The following is a 23,385-nucleotide window of genomic DNA, read 5'->3' on the forward strand; positions in this document are numbered from 1 at the left end:
AGCCGAACGATATGCTGCAAGGCCCAAGGAAAATCGCTGCCCATAGAAGTGAATGGAAGGCTTTGGCAAAATGGCCGCCCGTATGTGCTCGGAACGATCGTTCTGCCACACACAAGATGGTGCCGGATGGCGCCAAAACACTACATAGCAAGCAACTGTAAAAGCCCATAGTGAAGCCAGACATGCTGCCCACATCCAAAATGGCGGACCGCGCGGTTTTTAGCCGCAGCGGTCGCATCACACACAGTCTGCACCTCCCAAACACAAAAAAGTGACACAGGAGAGGGGCCCCCACACCACACAGTGCCAGCAGTGTAATAAAGAAGACCCCCGCAGGGATCGCAACAGGGAGCCCCACAAACGCACAGACATGAGGGCACACACAGCAACACAGGACTGCCACCCCAGACAGAGGTCCCCACACAGAAAGTACTTACCTGTACCGGATGGCGTGGGGTGCCTCTATGAACAGAAATCCTCTGTCCTCAGATGACAGGGAATGCCGTCAGCCAAAAAACGCAGGACACTGCATCACAGGACCGCAGATGTGTCCAGTGAGGTAGCCACCTCACAGGCTGCATCCCTGCTGCGAGCAGGGATGGGTCGTTCATAGCGCCAGGGCGAACCATAGCCGAACGTTAGATGGCGGGCTGGGTATCCATCTGACCCTCTGCCCTGGAGAGCCAGGGCGGCCAGTCCGATTCCCAGCTCCGCAGAATCCATCTTCATCCGAAGATCCGACTAAACTAAAGCTGACAAAATAAACAGCTAGTAAAGCAAAGAAAAAAACTGACATTTTGCAAATAAAAATCAAAGAAAAGATTAGAAAGGCTGAGACTGAAGCCCCAGCACAGGGAAGCCTAACTACTCCTGACGCTAGGCAGAGACAAACTGAGTTGGGAGGGATTACTGCAGGGGGGTATTGACCAGTGGGACATCCCCCAAGGGTGTGTCTATGCTAAATGCTTTTGTCTTTTAACTAAGTCTTATGCCTAGCTACTCCTGCGGAGCGGAAGTCGATACCCAATAGTGATGACTTATGAGGGGTGGCGACTGTCGGAGGACGTAAGAGAAATAATATTTTAGAATACATAGACAGAAAGCAGTGATATACTGTATAGACAAAGTATCTTAAACCCTTAAGAATACTGGCTACAGACATACCAGAAGGGCAAAGTACCTTGTCTACACTAATATTCACACAATGACACCATTAATTCAGCACTTGCCTGTAATTCCCAAGCTTGACCCACACAATCTGTTTGTAGTGCAGCTTCTTCCCCGTCCTACAGTCATTGCAGCTCCAGGATCCTTGTGGCATCTCTATGTTGAGACAGGAAGGGTGGAAGGCGGCTGGACACGAATCGCAGCATAGGAGTTTGCCGCCTCCTCAAATGAACACATAAGACCTTATTAAGAACACTGATTAGGGTGCCATACCAACCCTTTCATTGCTTGGGACACCCAAACAACAAAAGGGTTACAAGCTAACTATTAGGAGCCAACTGTGTTCTGACTGGGCAGAACTGATAAGCAATCAGAGAATGCCACTCTTTAAGAAACGCTCACAATACTTAGTGGTGATACTAGTATTTTTTAATGGTCCATGTGGGCTTTTTATATCATGCTCTGCTAAGGGGGACACCAAACAGCTGAATGCATATTTAAGATGCATATTGGCAAAACAAAAATGGTTTTACACTCAGAGATGTGCTTTGCCAGATTTTGACTTGAAGGGAGTAGTTTTCACATGCAATTCCTTTTAAGATAAATTTGCAAATAGCCAAACACTGCAAAACCTGTACAATTTAATTGATTGTTAATGTGAATACACTAGCTGTGCATGAGCTGCTCTATTGTACATTATCTGGTGTTCATGAGGAAGCAGCCAATCAACACAGTGGATGCTGGTGGCATAGTTAAAGCATGACTAAGAAGCACACATAGACCAAAGAAGGTGAGCCAGTCTTTATCCTTATTAAACTGCCAGAGAGTCTTTAACATGATTGGCAGGATATCTGGATGAACATATGATGCCTGGTGGAAACAAAATCAGAGAGATTCATAAAGATTTAATTATATATAGATTTTACCCATAGCTAATAATTATTTCAATTAATCAAAGCTCACACATTAAAGGGAAACTACAGAGTACAGTCAGTAAGTATAGATAAAGCTATTACTCTAGCATTTACCTGAAAGTGACTCTTGCATTTCAGATTTGTAAATGCTCCCTCTAGTGGTCACCTGCGATTAGCATTCAAACCAAAGTGAAAAAGTCTGTTTTTAGGCTAAATTCACCTTTGTTCACCTCTTTTTTTTTTTTTTTTTTTTTTTTTATTGCAGCTCCTCTATGTACCAATGTAGCATTATTGTACTTATTTTGCAAAAAAGCAGCTTTCCAATAATTCTACACCGGTTTACCTCACTCGCTTCATAGCTGTTTAAACACACTGCTCGATTACTTCTGCCTTACTTCCTGGTCAGACTTTGGGTCAGGACACAGGAAGGAGTTTACCACTGATTTCATTAGCACACACCCTGCATCATCTACCCTCAGTTGGGCAACTACTTCCTGTGTCATGACCTAAAGTCTGACCAGGAAGTAAGGCAGAAGTAATCGAGCAGTGTGTTTAAACAGCTATGAAGACAGTGAGGTAAGCCAGTTTAGAATTAATGGAAAGCTGTTTTATTTTTGCAAAATAAGTACATTAATGCTATATTGGTACTGTAATTTAGAAAAAAAAATAGGTGAACTTAGCCTTTAAAGCCCAGCCTCTGACCAAATGTAAATGGTCTCCCACTGCCCCTGTAGTAGAACTCATCGCTTGAGATACAACTAATCCCCAAATGTAAACAGTAGACAATCCACACGGGTAATGAGAGTTCACAGCTTGTTAAGTTGGCCAAAGATAGTTTGGAATTCGGCCCGTTCAGCAGACAGAAGTCTCCCGCTAAACAGAAGTCGATTCAATGGTCTACTCCTGTTGAAGAGGAATGTTGGCAATTTTTTTTTTGGATTAATGGCTGCAGCCAATAGTCTGCACCCACAGATCAGTGTGTTGACAACAGAGAATCCCCGCTGTCAGAACACAATGCCATAGCAGGGAGGATTCCTCTATCCACCTCTATCCATCTATGGCCAGCATTAGCCAGTACTACATAAGCTCTAGAAGACAATTCTGACATGTTCAAAGGGTTCATCTGCTTGTCTCATTCAACTCCATAAAAACGTTTTTAAAGCTCTAGCAAGCAAAGAGTAATGCACACAAGCAATCTGAGTAAATCTGTTTTTTTTTTTTTTTTAAATAATGGTTAATTTGGAAGCTTGAGACTGACAATAAAGCCACAAACTGTATGACCACAATGCACATCTTGAGTACTTTGCAATAGCTGGCTGTAATGAAATAGTTTATACATTTTCTAAAACGTTAAGAGATAAGGACATAGAGAATTAGTGGAGGTAAAGGGAAGGAGTATTTTAAGTGTTTTGTCACTTGGATTGCAATATTTATTAATCAGTTTGTATATTAAACAGATTTTCAATATACACTAATTATATATAAATATATATATACACATACACTGATCAGTCATAACATTATGGCCACATACAGTATACATAAATTGCAGGGGGAGGGCTATATAAAAAGTCATATTGGGAAAAGGAGAACGGGTGGTTTATAGGGGGTAGCTGGAAGATATATAGATAGTAATAGGTTGAATTATAGGTTATATACAGCAGTAAATATTACCCGAAAATTGCACAAAGGTAAGTAGAATATTGACATACAGGTAATCCTGAATATATGAATCAGTGATGTTATATAAACATTATTGAATTGGCAAAAGGAATGAAACATTTTCCACCAGGCAACATACATACACAATGTTCTGCCCAGAAGCATTTCTTCCTTAAAAAAGGTGTTTCCAAATCCACCAGTTGTGGTGCCCATGAATAGCAATTGGAGTAAAATCCCTCTTATCACCAGACACAAAATTCATCAAACAGTGCCACTTGTGTACAAATGGAGGAGAAGGGTGATGGATACATGGCCCACAGCAACCAATCAGATCCTGCTGTCCATTTTTAAACAATAGAAATGACAGCTAGAATCAAATTGCTTTGGGAACACATCCACTTTCCTTTCCTATTAAAAAAAACCCAACAGCCACAAAGACCTCCCAGCAGGATATATTTCCTCTAAAAAATGCCTACATTATTTAGATTGTCCAATAACCAGTGTTTTAAAGGAAATATATTTCAAGCTTAAGCAACACAACAGACATTGGCATAGCTTATAAGTAATACTTCAGCATCAAAGCCAAAAGCAGCCAGCGCAAGCAGAGGGCTAAAAATAATTGTCATCGTAAGCATAAATCCACAGGGAGCATTATTAATATTATTATTAATATTATATTATTATGCATCAAAAATAAGTTCTAGTTTTCTATAAAAAATTAGTGCAATCACTTTTCTGGATTAAAAACAAAAAGGGAAAGATTTATAGTCGTTTATACACTATAATAGTGATTTATGTGAAATAAGCCCAATATTTCTAGGCTGTTTCAGGAAAGTAATAAACAGAGATGAATACTTAAAAAAATGCAGCTATTAGAAAAGATGGACAAGCTTGTCTACATAAACTGATTTTCTAAAGGAAATTACAAATTAAGCATTTACAAAAATCTTATAAAGTAACCCTGTGTCCAGGATACGGACACTGAAATATTTACATACAGTATCTCGCAAAAGTGAGTACACCCCTCACATTTTTGTAAATATTTTATTATATCTTTTCATGTGACAACACTGAAGAAATGACACTTTGCTACAATGTAAAGTAGTGCGTGTACAGCTTGTATAACAGTGTAAATGCTGTCCCCTCAAAATAACTCAATAAACAGCCATTAATGTCTAATCCGCTGGCAACAAAAGTGAGTACACCCCTTAGTCAATATGTCCAAATTGGGCCCAAAGTGTCAATATTTTGTGTGGCCACCATTATTTTCTAGCACTGCCTTAACCCTCTTGGGCATGGAGTTCACCAGAGCTTCACAGGTTGCCACTGGATTCCTCTTCCACTCCTCCATGACGACATCACAGAGCTGGTGGATGTTAGAGACCTTGCGCTCCTCCACCTTCTGTTTGAGGATGCCCCACAGATGCACAATAGGGTTTAGGTCTGGAGACATGCTTGACCAGTCCATCACCTTTACCCTCAGCTTTTTTAGCAAGGCAGTGGTTGTCTGGGAGGTGTGTTTGGGGTCGTTATCTTGTTGAAATACTGCCCTTGGGCCCAGTCTCTAAATGGAGGGGATCATGCACTGCTTCAGTATGTCACAGTACATGTTGGCATTCATGGTTCCCTCAATGAACTGTAGCTCCCCAGTGCCGACAGCACTCATGCAGCCCCAGACCATGACACTCCCACCACCATGCTTGACTGTAGGCAAGACACACTTGTCTATGTACTCCTCACCTGGTTGCCGCCACACACGCTTGACACCATCTAAACCAAAAAAGTTTATCTTGGTCTCGTCAGACCACAGGATATGGTTCCAGTAATCCATGTCCTTAGTCTGCTTGTCTTCAGCAAACTTTTTGCAGGCTTTCTTGTACATCATCTTTAGAAGAAGCTTCCTTCTGGGATGACAGCCATGCAGACCAATTTGATGCAGTGTGCGCCGTATGGTCTGAGCACTGACAGGCTGACTCCCCACCCCTTTAACGTCTGCAGCAATGCTGGCAGCACTCATACATCTATTTCCCAAAGACAACCTCTGGATATGATGCTAAGCACGTGCACTCAACTGCTTTGGTCGACCATGGCAAGGCCTGTTCTGAGTGGAACCTGTCCTGTTAAACCGCTGTATGGTCTTGGCCACCGTGCTGCAGCTCCGTTTCAGGGTCTTCTTCTTCTAGCCTAGGCCATCTTTATGTAGAGCAACAATTCTTTTTTTCAGATCCTCAGAGAGTTATTTTCCATGAGGTACCATGTTGAACTTCCAGTGACCAGTATGAGAGAGTGAGAGTGATAACACCAATTTTAACACACCTGCTCCCCATTCACACCTGAGACCTTGTAACACTAATGGGTCACAAGACATTGGGGAGGGAAAATGGCTATTTGGGCTCAGTTTGGAAATTGTCACTTAGGGTTGTACTCACTTTTGCTGCCAGCAGTTTAGATATTAATGGCTGTGTGTTGACTTATTTTGAGGGGACAGCAAATTTAGGGCTCCTTCACACGGGCGATCCGATCAGATCCGCCTGTCAGTTTTTTAGGCGGATCTGATCGGATTCTCCATGCAGCTCTATGGGGCAGCGGATGTCAGCGGAGACACCTCCGCTGACACCCGCTGCCATCCGTATCCGATCCTGTCCGTGAAATCTGGACGGATGGAAACCCTATTTTTCCATCCCTTCAGGGATCGGATCGGATGAGAGCGGACAGGCGGTCCGCTCTCATCCGATCCCCAATAGACAGCAGCGGGTGCTGTGACACCTTCCTCTCCTCACTGCAAGCGGAGACGGAGCTGTCATCCGCCGGCTCAGCGTGGATCGGCGGATCGATCCCCGCTGAGCAGCACGGATCCGCCTACGGAGGCGGACCGTGTGAAAGAGCCCTTACACTGTTATACAAGCTGTACACTCACTACTTTACATTGTGTAATTTCTTCCGTCTTGTCACATGAAAAGATATAATAAAATATTTACAAAAATATGTGTGGGGGGGGGGGGGACTCACTTTTGTGAGATACTGTATTCTAAGCAAGCAGTAAATGGAATTTTAAAACAAGCCCTACTTGACCTCTATTGTGTAACCACTCAGTAGTCTCTGTAGCGTGACCACTCAATGACTACTGTGGAGCAATTCTAATTCTCATTTTACAACAGAAGCGTAGAAGTTGTTCAAGTTGCTCCCATAGCAGCTCAGTTAATTCTCCCCCAGTCCTGGCATATCAGGTTAGCTCTGCCAGAAGGGCAGGGGAAGCTGAGTACAACTTGGACAACTTAAGTGTTCTGCTTTGAACTTCGAGAATAAAGTACTTCACAATGCCTACATCTACTGAGGTCAATGTGGGTTTGTTTTAAATCCTATTTTCTGTTTGTTAGTGATATATAAATACTAGTATGTACATATGTAAATACATATAGGCTGGCTACAGGTTTGCATTAAATAAAAGTACAGCTTCAGAAAAGGTGACATGTGCAGCACCTCTTGGTCTTTATCATTACACATTTACTGTTTATTACAAATAGCAGATGAAGACTGCCATTCTGCAGCTTCAATAACCAAATAAATAAATAACCACACGTTTACTGAATAAAGCACAGTAATGTACTTTTTAAATGTACTTAGAGCTTCTAAACAGGCCCCCCTCTAATCACGGAGTTCACTTTGCTGAATAAACAGCGCTAAGCAGGGACAACTTCATTTGACACATGCAAGATAATGGCACTGCAACCCAATTTTGCAATCAGGGCCAGGAAAAGCTCTCTGTTTCCAATTACTATGCCTTACTTGTGGTTTCTGCCCCGCAACACGAGAACCCTTCCATGTAGATAAAGTCATCAACCAGGTGAGGATAAAAAAAATTTCTCTTTGTTTCGTGCAAGGAGTACACATGTTCCAAACAGAGCCAACACTAACGTGTTTCATTACTATGAGTAAGGCCTTGATAGGCTGAAATGTGTTAGTGTTGGCTCTGTTTGGAACATGTGACATTTTATTCATCCTCACCTGGTTGCCAATTTTATCTACATGGAAGAACTCCATTGGATGCCTTGGTATTGAACAAAATTACAGTATACAGCAGAGAGTAGATGGCAATATCTGCCACCTGTTCTATATGAGTCCATACTGACAGCTGTGTACTGCCCAGAGTCATGGCTTTACTTGAATTTGTACGTGGGCAGTGGTCTCCTATAGAGAGAAATGGACCATCTCCAGAGACTCTGGAGACTGCATCATTTTCCAAGAGTTACCTGTGCATGCTTGGGACAGCAGGGGTACAAATCCCAGCAGGATGTACATGAAACCAAAGAAGGAATCTGTAGGAATCTAAGATCTATTACATAATCAAGATGTGATCAGGGTGGTCTTGGGTACTTTTTCTGAAACTCTTCTTCTACTGCCCTTCACTGTCTGATCACAGGCTAAGGAGGGACAAGACTTGTAAATGTATCACTGAATTGCAGCAGCAATTTATTCTCCTGGCCACACAGGGACGGTGGATGGGCCACAGGAAGTGGATGGGCAGGTAAAACAGCTCCCATATGTATTAAGTTCAGCTCCATATTTAGCTGTTGGCTTGGAGTTCAGCTGATGGAAAATGAACTATGCTCGGACAAGTTTTTTAAGAAAAGAGAAAAGAAGCGCCTAAGCGCTTGAGTGGTTTTTTCATTTCAATGGCCAGAATAAATTAATATTCTAGCCAATTAAATTAATGCCCAATCACTTGACGTGCCTAAACACATTTGTAAAAGCACGACTTAAGCACATTTGTGAAGCTGTTTTTCTCCTGCCAGGAGCAAAGCATTTACAGAAGCCCCAGTGTGCAAGTAGGATACAACCTAAAAAGGATGGTGTGTACTAGAGCTTCAACAGAAATTCAAATGAATAGGTTTACTTCACACTGTACAATGTTGGGATATTTTCCTACCTACCACCATCTATCCAGTTCCCAGCTCTGCACCCAGCAGAAAAAAGTATGTGGTCATCTACAACTAGCAACAGAATTTTCACACATATAGTACAAGTCCCTAAGACATCAAAAGTTCACAAATAAAGCTGTTTGTGAGCCACATAAGGGCAGTATGAGAAAGTTAAATGAAGAATCTGGCTGCAACAAGCAGTCGTTAAAGCAGAACTGAATTTGAAAAATATACACTGCTTGTGGTGTATGTGCAGTGCAGTGCAGTATACACTCCCTGCATCTGTAAAATGCTGAAAAGAGAAGCTTAGTGATAATACAACTCCATCGTACATGAGCCAGAGTATCTTCACTGGCTGTCAGTTTCTAAACAAAGGAGGGTGCAAAAAAAAAAGAGGACAGCTGTAGCTGTGGAGAAGCTATGGTCAGAGCGGAGCTGTCACTGCTGGAGGAGGGAGGACACGCCCAGCATAATGTGCATATTTGCACATTATGACAAGTTTTCCCATATCCCCATTACCCCTCAGTTCCACTTTAAAGGCTAGGTAACCTTTATTTAAAAAAAAAAAACATACTATGTAGTGAAGGGGCCCCATTAGTGTAAGAAATTGTGTAGTGGAAAAAAAAAAAAAAAGAAATTGCCTAGCTTAAAAAATACAGCTTAATTTACCATACCTGAAGGCAATCTCTGCTTTCCGAAAGCCTGTTCAAAAAAACTATAATCCTGACAGATCCACCCCATCTTGACACAGAAGCTTGAACACTGACCTTTGAGTGCATCCCCAGCATAACAAAAGTTAGCATTCTTCATGATATGTGGCTGAGCTCTGCACATGCATGAGTCTTGAAAGAGGAAGAGTGATCATTCCTGTGATCCTGCGGGTACACCTAACGTATGATATGTCCCAAATCCTGGGTAGGATGAGGCAGATTACTTCTAGTTGAAATTTTTCAGCTAGGCTGTAGTGAAGCCAGGCTTAACCTACAGGTATGGCATTTATACCAAGAATCTATTCTTTTATGCTGCTCAGTGGACCACTTGACTGCATACTACAAAGGTGAACTTGGCCTTCAAGGCTGGCACTCATTTTTGTTATCAGGCTTCTGTAGCTATACAGTGGGGAAAATAATTATTTGATACCCTGCAGATATTGTAAGTTTGCCCACTTGCAAAGAAATGAAGGGTCTATCATTTATATCATAGGGGTATTTTAAATGATAGAGCAGAATATCAACCAAAAATCCAGAAAAAAAAACATATGATGCAAATGTTATAAATTGATTTTCTGTTTAATGAGTAAAATAAGTATTTGATCCCCAAGCAAAACTGACTTAGTACTTGGTGGAGAAACCCTTGTTGGCAATCACAGAGGTAAGACATTTCTTGTAGTTAGTGACCGGGTTTGCATACATCTCAGAAGGGATTTTGGTCAACTCTTCTTTACAGATCTTCTCTAAATCCTTAGGGGTTCTTGGCTGTCGCTTGGCAACTCGAAGTTTCAGCTCCCTCTCTAAATTTTCTATAGGATTAAGGTCTGGAGTCTGGCTAGGCCACTCCATGACCTTAATGTGCTTCTTCTTGAACCACTCCTTTGTTGCCTTGGTGGTATGTTTTGGGTCACTGTCATGCTGAAAGATCCATCCATGACCCATCTTCAGTGTTCTGGCGGAGGGAAGAAGGTTCTCATCCAAGATTTTACAATACATGGCCCCATCCATTGGCCCCTCAATGCAGCAAAGTCAGTCTGTACCTTTAGCATTTAAACAGCCTCAAAGCATAATGTTTCCACCTCTGTGCTTGACTGTAGGGGTGTTGTTCCTAGGGTCAAAGTCAGCATTTTTCTTCCTCCAAACACTGCGAGTCCCCCTCCTCAAGAAGGTGCATGTACAGTCATGCCAATGAACATCTAAATGATTAAGAGAAGGATTGAGAGAAAGTGCTATGGTCAGATAAGACCAAGATTGCTCTTTGGCATTAACTCGACTTGCCGTATTTGGAGGAAGAAAAATGCTGACTATGACTCTAAGAATACCATCCCTACCGTCAAGCAGGGAGGTGGAAACGTGATGCTTTGGGGCAGTTTCTCTGCTAAAGGTAAAGGCCGACTTTGAGGGGCCAATGAACGGGGCCATGTATTGTAAAATCTTGGATGAGAACCTTCTTCCCTCAGCCAGAACACTGAAGATGGGTCGTGGATGAGTCTTCCAGCATGACAGTGATCCAAAACATACCGGCAAGGCAACAAAGGTGTGGCTCAAGAAGAAGCACATTAAGGTCATGGAGTGGCCTAGTCAGTCTTCAGACCCTAATCCTATAAAAGTTTTATGGAGGGAGCTGACACTTCAAGTTGTTAAGCGACAGCCAAGAAACCTTAAGAATTTAGAGAAAATCTGTAAAGAAGAGTGGCCCAAAAACCTTCCAGAGATGTGTGCAAACCTGGTCACTAACTACAAGAAACATCTTACCTCTGTGTTTGCCAACAAGGGTTTCTCCACCAAGTACTAAGTCATGTTTTGCTTTGGGATCAAATACATACTTAATTTATAGCATTTGTTTTATATGTGTTTTTTTTCTGGATTTTTGGTTGATATTCTGTCTCTATCATTTAAAATACACCCATGCTAAACATTATAGACCCTTCATTTCTTTGCAAGTGGCAAACTTACAAAATCTGCAAGGGATAAATAATTATTTTCCCCACTGTATATTCCTGTAAAAGGCTAGCAACTAAATCAGAAAACTGCTGTTAGTGGTTTGACAAATGAGTGAACTGGTCATGCTCTAAACCTGTTACCACCCCTTCCTGTATGACAAAATGTGTTACCGTCCCTTCCTTTGTTGATGGTTTAATAAAGGAGCAAACTGGGCATGCTCCCAAATGCATTACCGCCCCTTTCTGTGTGACGACACTTCTTGTTTGCACTCCATACTAGTCCCGGAAGTTTTTGAGCAGCCATCTTGCCGACTCATGTATCCATAGCTGCTGGTCGGCTATTAGGATCGGGGAAACTGCTGCTGCTGCCACAGATGGAGTGCACAGGCCAATCGGTTTTATTTCAATGATAGGCCCAACATTTTAAGCACATGATTGTGCATTAAAAAATCACAGGCCTACTTTAAATTTATTGCAGTCAGATCACTAAAAAAAGAGACTGGCTACTGAGGGTTACTGCATTGTGCGTTCTACTTTGTTTAATTTTTCACAAAACTAGAGTAAAAAAACTGGACCTAGGTGCTATGCTAAAAGTTTTTTTTTATAGACTGTATTCCAGTAATGAGGACAAACTTTACAGCTTGGGTGTCAAGGCCTCCTAAAACTAGCACATCTGTTTTTGCATTTGTTTTTTAGGGAGAGGGATGCTAAAAGCCTACTGTGTTTTAATGGCTCTCAGACTCTCTGGTTTTAGAACAACAAGTTCCCAGAGGCTATGATTAAGGGCCAACCAAGGATATGTGTGTGAGGCTGTATGGAAATTAAATCCTGTGCCCACCGATGTGAGTGCTGGCCGGGAAGGGAGCCTGTCTATGCTCCAGGCAATGGTAAAGAGTGACTAGGTGTCCCAGGAACTGCAAGTAAGGACCTGCTGTATGACCTGCTGACCCCGGCCAGGCCAACGCCCCCAACGTGTTTCACTTATCCAACCGGAGCTTACTCATGGGGATAAAAGACATCCCCAAGAGTAAGCTCTGGTGGCCAGAGTGAAATGTGTTGGGGGCATGGCCTGACAGGGGTCAAGGCTGAGACTGCCATTCATTATCATACAGCAGGTCTTGAATTAATGTGTAGTTCCCGAGGCACCTAGTCACTCTCGGCCTTATTAAGGGCATTATTATTTAAAGCTGGATTCACTTGTTAGTTTATTTAACTGAACTTTTAGCATGTCCTGTTTCATTAGATTTCAGCAAGGAGAAAAAAAAAGTAAAAAAGGCCACTAAGTGAAAACAACACAACAAAATACAAAAATATTTGATTTGAGTTAACCTAAGCTTAAAATAAGATTAAATAATTCATGAACAAAGCGGGTCATTACTACTGTTAGTGACATTAGTGGGGAGATCTCTCTTCCCCTCCTTTCCAAGCCATAGAATGGCCACAACCATGGTGACCAGAGAACTGCTGTAAGCTGGCCTTCGAATCCATAAATTCCTAAAATGATTCCACAGTGACAGCATAATGTATTTTCTGAAAAAGCAGTTTAGCTTTTGCCATCTATGTTTTATAAAGCAACTAAATAAAATAAATTTTAAGTTAAAAAAAAAAAAACAGGTAGAATTATTTTAAGCCCTTTAAGCCATAACAGCACACAGATATCAGGAAGGCGACACAACACACCCAAAAATAACTCAGCATCCAATACAAGTTCACAAGGCATGCAAAGCGAGAAAGCAGCGCAAGGAAAGCAGCGCAAGGAAAGCCGCGTGCGAAGCAAGGATGGATTTTTAATGGTTTTATAACTTTATAAACACAGTTAAATGCAGATGTGAGAGGGTTAAATGGGGGAAAAGCTATTTTTAGTTACCTTTCTCAGATTTCTTTAGGAAAGCTGGCGAGGAAGAAGGAATCATAGGTATTTTCATCAACTCTGCACGCTTTGAGTCATTCAGTAGAAAGTGGGACTTAAAGGACATAGAACTGACCAGGGTATAATCCTGAACTATCAGCCCTATACAAAACAAACAGAGAGATGCGGTCAATGAAAGCACCCATGATTCCACAAGGATCAACACAGAGTGGGGAGGGGGTGTGGAGGTTCAGGGAAGAAGAAGAAAACAATACAAATAAAAAGACACAATGAGAAAATGAAAAGTAAACATGGGTGAAAAGAATGACATAAGAACAACTAAAATGAGAAAATGGCATGGGTGGTGTCAACATGTGGCTCTGATTAAGTTAAAGTGGTCCTAAAGGCAGAAGGTTTTATACCTTAAGGCTTTCTCTAAATTAAGGTAATTCTGGCTGAGGGAAGGTATAGCTCCCCCCAATACTTACCTGAGCCTGATCTCAATCCAGGGCTGTGCCCAATAGCAGCCTCTCTCTTGGTTCTCCCCCTCCTCACTAGACAGAGAGGCAGCAGCAGGAGCCAATTGCCCCTGCTGCTGTCAATTACAGCCAGTGAGCAGAGATCGGGGGGAAAATACGCACTCAGTGTGTTAAAGGACACAAAGAGCACAGCTTGGGATCGAGCCCACCCAAGTGCCCCCATAGCAAGCAGCTTGCTATAGGATGTAATTGGCAGGAGGGATGAGTCAGAAACACCCGTGGGGGACCCGAGAAGAGGAGGATGAGGGTTACTCTGTGTAAAATCATTGCACCAAGCAGGTAAGTATAACATGTTTCTTATTGAAAAAAAAAAAAAAAAAAGTTTATAATTACTTTAACTTGGGCCCTGCCCAGTAGTATGCCAGATCAAGGCTGGATCAGCTGACGTCATCGTGGCTGCATCAAAAATGGGTTATCTCACTGCACCTTAAAAAATTGCTGCTAATGTGATATTGGGAAGAAGAATGCAAGTAGAGGCCCCTGGTTGCCTTTCCTTTCAAGGGTTAATGGAATTTGACTGGCTGATAAAGGGTAGACATTTTTTTATGTTTTCAAAATGTAATCCGTATGTTTTTAAAAGAAGGATATGCAATGTGAAAGTACTTTGTGTTGCATCCCATAGTGTGGCTTCTCCAAACATTCTCTCAATGGGCAGGTGATAAAATGCATATGCATCAGAAGTAAACCTGTTATAACAAAGATCTGTACAATTCTTCAATCTTAAGAAAATGCAAAAATGTTCAGTTTCTAAAAATGCACCTCTAGACCTCACTGGCAATCTCTACTATTCCAAAACTGAATTACCAAAAGTAAGACTCCTGCCACCCACAATGTGGTTCCAGTGACTCACTAACAAACTGCTCTGTGGAATAAGATCGAAACATTTATCAGCTAGCCATACACTAGAAGAATGTTTTTAGAAAATTTTGATATCAAAAACTCCCGTTCAATTTTCTGTTATTGGGGCAGAAAGACGTTCGGTTTAGACCGCAGTCAGGAGAAAATTCAAAGGAGAAGGATGGAAAATCTTTCTTGAATAAATAAATTTCAAATGTGGTTTTCATTCAAAAAATGAATTCCAAAATTGATTGTTAAAGCAAGGAAAAGTTTTAGGTACTTTTAAATTATATTAATCAAGTCATCAAACATATTGAGAATTTACATAATCTGCTAGTGTATGGCCAGCTTTATAGTAAATCTGAAACAAGCCTGGACAAGGCTGACCTATGATGAGGTTACCTTCAATCTGTAATCCAAAAAAAACTGTAGTTTCAGATATATAGGCATCTGAAATACTGGAAGGGAACAAACTCCCTTTTGGTAGTAAAGGTAACCTTTAACTTTCCCAACAAATCCGAAATGTACATATAACTTTGCTTATACAGCTTTTTTATGTTTTTCATATTAACACCAGAAAAGCATAGGCCACTCTGGAGACTTAAAAAAAGTTATATACTGTCACTTCCATGATGATTGTAACTTCGTTTTCTGTTATAGCAGGTTTGCTGTAGGATAATCTTTGAATTAAAAGTAGCTGTAGCAAGAATTTTTTGGAGGAACCTTGCACAGGATAGTATTCTGGAACATTGGGTTATACAGCCACCTTGAAGAGTCTGAAATGTGGCGTGGCCAAGCAAAGATGTAAGGACAGCCATATATAATTCATCCTGCTCTCAGCATGCCTGTTTTGCAGAAAGCAATGATAGGAGTGGACCATAAGAACATAGGGGAGGGACCTGTGTCCTGTAATGTACTCCAAGAAAAGGATTTAAAAGTAAGACAAAACAGAACAGAATCAGGTTGGTATCCCATTGAGTCAATTAGGAAAGTATAGGGGGAACAATGTGAGCAACACCCACACTCAAATACCTCCACAAGGGAGTGAGAAGCTAGTGGTCTTTGAAAAAAAAATCTTTAGGGATGAGATTTGAACCATGATGGTATTCAAATCAAACATACTGATCCAGACCAGACTGTGTTAAAGACAGAATTTATCCCATGAAGTAATTCCTGAGATGGAAATTCCTGGCCTCGCACCACATAAAATAGGCTTTTCAGGTGCAATCATAGTCTTTGCAAGAAGTCAGTTTTCCAGCTTTTGATATCGTAGGCATAACTAAACCAGGTAGGCTGGTAAAGCCAGTGACTTAGAGGCAGTATTGTAGACTGGCACCTAGGACAGAGGGATCAAACGATCGGGAAAAGCCCACAGTGAGTCTGCCAAGAACTTGACTATGTCTTGGCACCATGTTCTCCTGAGCCAGTCCACTGCACTGAGGATCACTGAAATGCCCTCTCTCTTGATCCTGCGGAGCATCAGAGGAGGAACAGCATAGATCAGGTTAAACTGATCCTGCAGCCTCCCCAGAAGATCCCTGGACCTGAATATAAACCAGCCCAGTTTGTTGTTGAACCTGGAAGCCAAGAGGTCCACATACAGCACTCCCCACCTTCAAAAGGTTGAAGAAGTCTCTCTCCTGAGTCCAGAGACTGACGACTGAGGAAATCTGTTTGCCAATTATCCACGTCAGGAACATGCAAGGTGAACAGAGCTTGACACTTTCTATCCAAGTGAGAATCATATTTACCCAAACCTCTGTAACATCTGCATGGTCTGTCAGGCATTAGCTGACAGAGATTGCGCCAAACATTTCCTCAGAAGAAGGTCATCCGAATTTGCCCCAATGGAAATGCCCTGAGATCAAAGCAGAGCAAGAACCAGAACCTTGGTGAAGACTCGATGTGCAGTGGAAAGTCCAAAGGAAGGTACACAAATCGGTAATGTTGTGTGTCCACAGCAAAACGTAGGTAGCGGTTATGTGCTGGGAGGTGAGGATGTGCAAGTAGGCATTCTTGATATCAGAAGAGGCCAGAATATTTCCTGGGTGGAGGGAAGCAATGACTCACTGGGTTGATTCCATACATAATTTTTTTAACTGGGCTCACAACATGAACAGCCCACTGTTTTTAGGAAGCCTTTAATATTGCTAGCCAAACTCATGTTAGGGGTAAAGATCTTTTCAGGCTAAGACCAGTCACTGTAAAAGGCCGTAAAAGAGAGGTTACAGGTAAGGTTTTGACAGGTTGAAGCATTTGCAGAGAGTCCAGGCTGGTGAACTTTTCCAGGTCTGAAGAAGGGTGCTCTAAAGTTCAGGTATGTGTGCACAATAAGAAAATAAGTAATGAAATTGTATTAGCTTTTGGAAATACTGTATATCAGTATTCAAAATCTCCTTATGTGCTGAGTCCTCAAAACTGGACAAAGTACCATCCTCATCTTACATTCAAATGGGTATTAGCAACTGCTGCGAGAAGAAGAAGATCAGAGATAGACTCTGGGGGGTAGAATGAAGGGACCAACTTGCCACAGGCACTCCAACAATGCCCAAAGTTTATCAATCTGTGTGTCCCAAAATGGCACGTGCATGGGCAGTGTGCCAGATTTAGGAGAAGATTGCGCAGGATGAATGAGGGCGTCTAGGTCAAACAATTAGTAAAAAAGAAAAAAATAAATGTTTCTCTCCTGCTGGCCACAAGTGAATGAATGTATTGCACAGGGTGGAAGTGGGAGACTGTGCATAAAGCTCTACTTTCCATTATCCACTCTCCTGAAGATGACAGCATAACCCAACATTCAAGAATACTGGCCCTCTGCCCCATAACATATGACCAATAAATGATTTATGTAAAATTGCTGCTAATTCATAGGAGGCACTTGTTATAGCCATTAAAGTATATATAAAACTAAAGAATTATTTTTAAGTTTTGGATGGAGATAAAAATGGTTAGTATCTTTAAAGTTAAAGAGAAATCCCTTCTTAGGCACTTGTCATTGGAACTGGTTTGGTGATGACTGTAAAATTTCAGATTTACAACCACACAGTGCTACAGTATCTCACAAAAGTGAGTACACCCCACACATTTTTGTAAATATTTTATTATATCTTTTCATGTGATAACACTGAAGAAATGACACTTTGCTACAATGTAAAGTAGTGAGTGTACAGCTTGTATAACAGTGTAAATGTACTGTCCCCTCAAAATAACTCAACAAACAGCCATTAATGTCTAAACCGCTGGCAACAAAAGTATACCCCTAAGTCAAAATGTCCAAATTGGGCCCAAGGTGTATATATTTGTGTGGCCACCATTATTTTTCAGCACTGCCCTAACCATCTTTGGCACGTTCACCAGAGCTTCACAGGTTGCCACTGGAGTCCTCTTTCACACATCACGGAGCTGGTGGATGTTAGAGACTTGTGCTCTAACATCCACCAGTGCGCTGGCAGCACTCATACATTTTTTTTCCCAAAGACAACCTCTGGATATGACGCTACACTCAACTTCTTTGGTCAACCATGGCGAGGCCCTGTTCTGAGTGGAACCTGTCCTGTAAAACCACTGTATGGTCTTGGCAAGCGTGCTGCAGCTCAGTTTCAGGGTCTTGGCAATCTTCTTATAGCCTAGGCCATCTTTATGTAGAGCAACAATTCTTTTTTTTTAGGATCCTCAGAGAGTTCTTTGCTATGAGGTGCAATGTTGAACTTCCAGTGACTAGTATGAGAAAGTGAGAGCCATAACACCAAATTTAACACACCTGCTTCCCATTCACACCTGAGACCTTGTAACACTAACGAGTCAAATGACACTGGGAGGGAAAATGGCTAATTGGGCCCAATTTGGACGTTTTTACTTATGGGTGTACTCATTTTTGTTGCCAGCAGTTTAGACATTAATGGTCGTATGTTGAGTTATTTTTGAGGGGACAGCAAGTTTACACTGTTATACAAGCTGTACACTCACTACTTGGCAAAGAGCCATTTCTTCAGTGTTGTCACATGAAAAGATATAATAAAATATTTAAAAAAATGTGACGGGCGTACTCACTTTTGTGAGATGCTGTAATTCCATCAGCAAGAATCTGCAGATTCCTACAATGGAATGACATGTGTGCAAGAAGTTGTGGCTGCTGAGCCCATACAACGCAATGGTGCATTTATGGTGGACTCATCTATCTGTGACTGTCTGCAGTTTTTCACACAGCCAGCGATTATCTGCAGTTAGGGACTGATAATTATGGCTGGACGCAGTTTCCTGCTTCTTCCTTGAAAGAGGAACTAACCCTTTATAACACTACCTAAAATCTACCTAAACAAAAAAATGTTTTGGCTTTACATACACTTTAAAGGCAAAGGTAACATCTTGCTTGTAGAGATTTTATGGGAGTCTATGTTTTTGCACCCACTTACAATTGGTTACAATTGGTTAATGTTTCTCAACAGTATGCTATTATCATCAGCATTTGTCAAACTTTTGCTTAGGGCTCTTTCACACATGGAGTCCGTCGGACGGACTCCGTTTTTCTCAGCGGGGGATTGATCCCCCGATATCCCGCTGGGCAGGAGGATGACAGCTGTTCTCCGCACTGTGTGCGGAGACACAGCTGTCAGGTCCCCATGCATCTCTATGGGGGAATCGGATGGGAACAGACCGTCTGTCCTCATTCGATCCGATCCGATGGACGGATGGAAAATAGGGTTTCCATCCGTCCAGATTTGACGGATCGGATGTCAGCGGACATGTCTCTGCTGACATCCGATGCCCCATAGACATGCATGGGGTGACCGTTAAGATCCGCCAATAAAAACGGACAGGCGGAACTGAACGGTGCGGATCTGAAAGGGGCCTTAAGGCCCATACACACGATAAGAAAGAAAATCTGTAGGGAAATTTCATCCGACGACCAATCTGCCGATTTTCAGATTGTTAGTATGGTGCTTTCGACAGCCGACTCCGACTTTTCGGCCGACAAAATCCTGATGTGCAGGCTATATAATTTTTGTCGTCCGTCAAAACAACGTCCGATTTTCGTCTCATTAGTAAAGATTTCGACGGAAAAAAATCTTAAGAGCAAGACTAGGCATGCTCAGAGACGAAAGAACACATACAAAACAATCCAACACATGACATCACTTCTGAAGTAGAATTCTGTCGTATGGGAAAATTTGTATGAAAATAACCTCTTCACTTTCCACATCAGACTAGCATGCCACAAAAAACGGACGACAGATCGTTCGATAATCTGATCGTGTGTACGGGTGAAGTTATGACTTTAGAGTGAAGTTATGACTTTAGACAATGATGTTTTGGTGTGACCAGAGACCCTGGAATAAAGTCTGCCTCATCAGCACACACAATCAAATGTGAGAGCCATCAGCTGCAGACATTAGATTAGTTCAGAACTTTTACACGCTGAAATGATTTACTGGGCTATTTCAAATGAAAATTTTTTTTCTAGTCTGCAAAGGTGAGTGAGGCAAAGGCTGGATAGTCCAGCTTCAACATTTCCCCAAGGTCTAAGATTTACCATGAATGATTAAAAAACATTATTTACACATGTACAGAAAAATCTACACTGCTCCCGCAGTTAAATAAATTAAGTACAAATTGTACCTTGTTATGTTCTGGTAAAAAGGTCAGCCAGGCCCTTGTATGCTGGCCTTGTGATATCAGCAACCTCCTTACCTCCCAGACCTGGCTGCATTGATGTCTATGTTACCAATGTCTTTTAGCCAAGGAGGCAAAAAATAACACTAGGAAAGCTGCATCTATGCAGTCTAACATTGATATGAAATCTCTATTATACAAAGTACATCCAAGAAATAGAGACAAGTAATAGGCTCAATGCACAAAGTGAACACAAGGATAAGGATATTCATTTTCAACCATGTGACTTTATTTTTAATTCTTATTGGACTGTCAATTTTTTGAAAAGAAACATCCTTACCTTGGTGAATTGAGGCTCATGTGTGAAATAGACAGCAGTGTTTTCTGGTCAGTGGATAAGGTAATTTGAAATGTTTACAGTCCTCTTTAAAGAAAAGGCTTAATATTGAGACTCCAAGTGGAAATTATCCATACTGGAGGTAAAATGCAGAATGAAATTAAATATTAAATAATCAAAACGGTTAAATCCCAGAAGCTATATAAAACATTCAGTCACGTCTGCACAGTCATGAGTCTCACTAATGTGTGCATTATTTAGTGAATGTCTATCTCAAGAAAAACTCAGACTAGGTGCATTACAAGGGAAACTGGTTCATGGAGATTATTATAAGATATTAGATTTGATTATTAGAAGACATTTCAAAGGAAGGTGATATCACTGGAAGAAATGTTTTAGGCTGGGTTCACACTTATGCGATTTCAGACATTGCATGTGATTTGCTCCACATTCCTGTGCACATCACATGCAATGTCTGTGCGATACGTATTCAGCCATACAGTTTATATGGCTGAAACGGCATCACATTCGCACCACAATAGCGCAGGACCCTTTTTATGTCCGCACTGGAATCGGATTGCATGGGTTTTTCAGACCCATGTGATTCAATTCCACATTTCGCAGTGCGTTCTGCACACCGATTTGGGGTGTCATTAACTATATATTGACACCTGCAAAGGTTCACAGAGCGCCGTGTGAACTGCCTGCAATTCTGATGCGGTGCAGGAACCTGCACAGGAATTGTGGTTATGGCATCGCACCAGCGTGAACCTAGCCTTAAAGTAGATACCCTGCCAGGCCCTGGCTGGTGTATCTAAGGAGAACTGCTAAGTAGGTGGGTCTTGCAATTCCAAAAGAAAATAGAGGGAGGTAGAGGAACTCCTAAGGGCATTTAATGACTCAGTGACAATGCTGCTAAACTTTACAAATATGTAAAGCCAAAACATTTTCTTTGAATTTTGTATACACTAGGGGAAACCTACCCTTTTGCCATCTATGAAGATTTCCCTTCAGTTTCTGACCTTTAACAACAAGTGAGAGTAAAGTTTCTCCAAAGTTAGCGGAATTCCCTTTTAGATAGGTGTCATCAAACAAGCATTCCCACTGGAAGATTTTACCTCTGTTCCTGTTCTGGTGACAATTCAGACCTTGGATTTTCTCATCTCATTCTCCACTGGAGAACAATGGTCACCAAGACATAGAGATGCACCACAATACCCAAAAGAAGAAGGTTTTGACTTTATATATACTCTAGAAGCTGTGTCTAAATAGCCATAAAAAGACCAGGAGATTACATCCTATCGTGCCCAACCCAAAAAAGAATTACAATTCTTGGATAGAGTTTTTATTTCCAATTTAAAAAAGGTGGAGTTGATTGCAAATATATAATTTTAAAAATGTTGAATTTCTCTATGAAGTATAACTGTATAGCTAAGAGATGAAAGTGGCTATTGAAGAGCTCTTCCCTTGCGCATACAATAAATACAGTGTCCTTATGTCCTGTTCTCATCTGTGTGAACCTTTAATGAACCATTCCGTGTTCTGGCGTAGCTAGCTCATGTGATCCATGCACTGGCTAGATTCTGATTCATGTTTATTATCGTGTATTTGCTGTTTGGGCAGCACATTATAATGAGTAATGAGTTTGAGGAAACAACAAAAAAAACAATGAAGGGAATATGAAAAAATGAGAACAAAATAATCTAGAGGCTTCATCTGGTCAGGGAATTTAACACATTCTTGAACATTTGTTGCTAGGGTTTTCTATAAACCTTATTATCACCATTACACGTGCAATAGACACATATAAGTATTTCTAAGTAAGCAAAAAATTCTCATTAAGCTAGACCAAGCAGTTTTCACAATAAACATTAACAATATCATATACAACACTGATTCCCCAATTCATAAGGCTCAGGATCCCGGCCTGCACTAATCGAATATCACTCTGTGGCGGAATGATCTCAGCAGCCGAAAACTGGACCATGTTTATTTCTATACATTACCTGGATACTAAGTCAGGGTGATGGGCCGCTTTAAGACAGTTTCACCCAGCTATTCTGTAAACACCCACCCACATAAAAGACAGGGTCCTTTGGAAGTTCTGAGGAGAGAGGTGTGAATGGGGTTCTAGCCTGGTGACCCCTACCAAAAAAGGTAAAACAGCAAAGTAGTTCATTCAAAATGGGTCAGATAGCCTATCGGTTAAATTCAGCTATTAGCCTTATTTCACTGAGGGTTTGATCATTAAATATCATTAATGATCCTGTCTATTAGTTCATTAAGTAGGATGTACTAGAAAAACGGTGATCCCCAATTTGTTTTGTGATTCTGTCTGTTTATTGAGGATGGGATGTCTCCACCCCAGTTTCATAGATTATGATTTAATTTAGAGTTATATTGCAGGCAGGCAGGCAGATGGTACTGCGGCAAAACCAACTTGTAACACTTCATGCTAAAAAGCACTGAATCTGAATATGCTTCAGCCAGACCTGGGGGTCCTATTGCTGTTTATAATGGTGATCTGGGCAGTAGAGACTTGTCAATTCCCTTACACTATATGGCCCAAAGTTTGTGGACACCTGACACCTATATAAGCTTAACAGGCTCCACTTTCCAGAAATATTTTCCTTTAAGATTTTTAGCCAAAACAGCAATTGTGGAATCAGGTACAGATGTTATGTGATAAGACCTGGCTCACAATTAATGTTCCAGTTCAGCCCTGAAGCAGAGCTTTGTCCACTCAAGTTCCTTTACACCAAAACCAAGTCTTTATGGAGCTGGCGTTGAGCATAGGGCACATGCTGGAACAGAAAATAGCCTTCTCCTAAAAACAAGATTGGTGGCACACAGCTGTTTAAAATATATGTGTATGTGGTAGCAATAACAGTACCCTTC

The 23,385-nt window shown here is 41.4% G+C and overlaps 1 protein-coding gene across 1 annotated transcript in view; it reads right to left on the reverse strand.

The window, feature by feature from the left end:
• Window positions 1-23,385, reverse strand: part of NSD3 (nuclear receptor binding SET domain protein 3) — a 253,610-nt gene that overhangs the window by 54,714 nt on the left and 175,511 nt on the right. The window contains exons 14-15 of the mRNA XM_082255234.1: window positions 13,183-13,326; window positions 1,230-1,389 (exon numbers count right to left, since the gene is read on the reverse strand). Coding sequence (XP_082111360.1) covers window positions 1,230-1,389; window positions 13,183-13,326 — 304 coding nt within the window. The remainder of the gene's footprint in view (window positions 1-1,229; window positions 1,390-13,182; window positions 13,327-23,385) is intronic.

The sequence above is a fragment of the Pelophylax lessonae genome (assembly GCF_965119305.1).
Source record: "Pelophylax lessonae genome assembly, chromosome: 4".
NCBI lineage: Eukaryota > Metazoa > Chordata > Amphibia > Anura > Ranidae > Pelophylax > Pelophylax lessonae.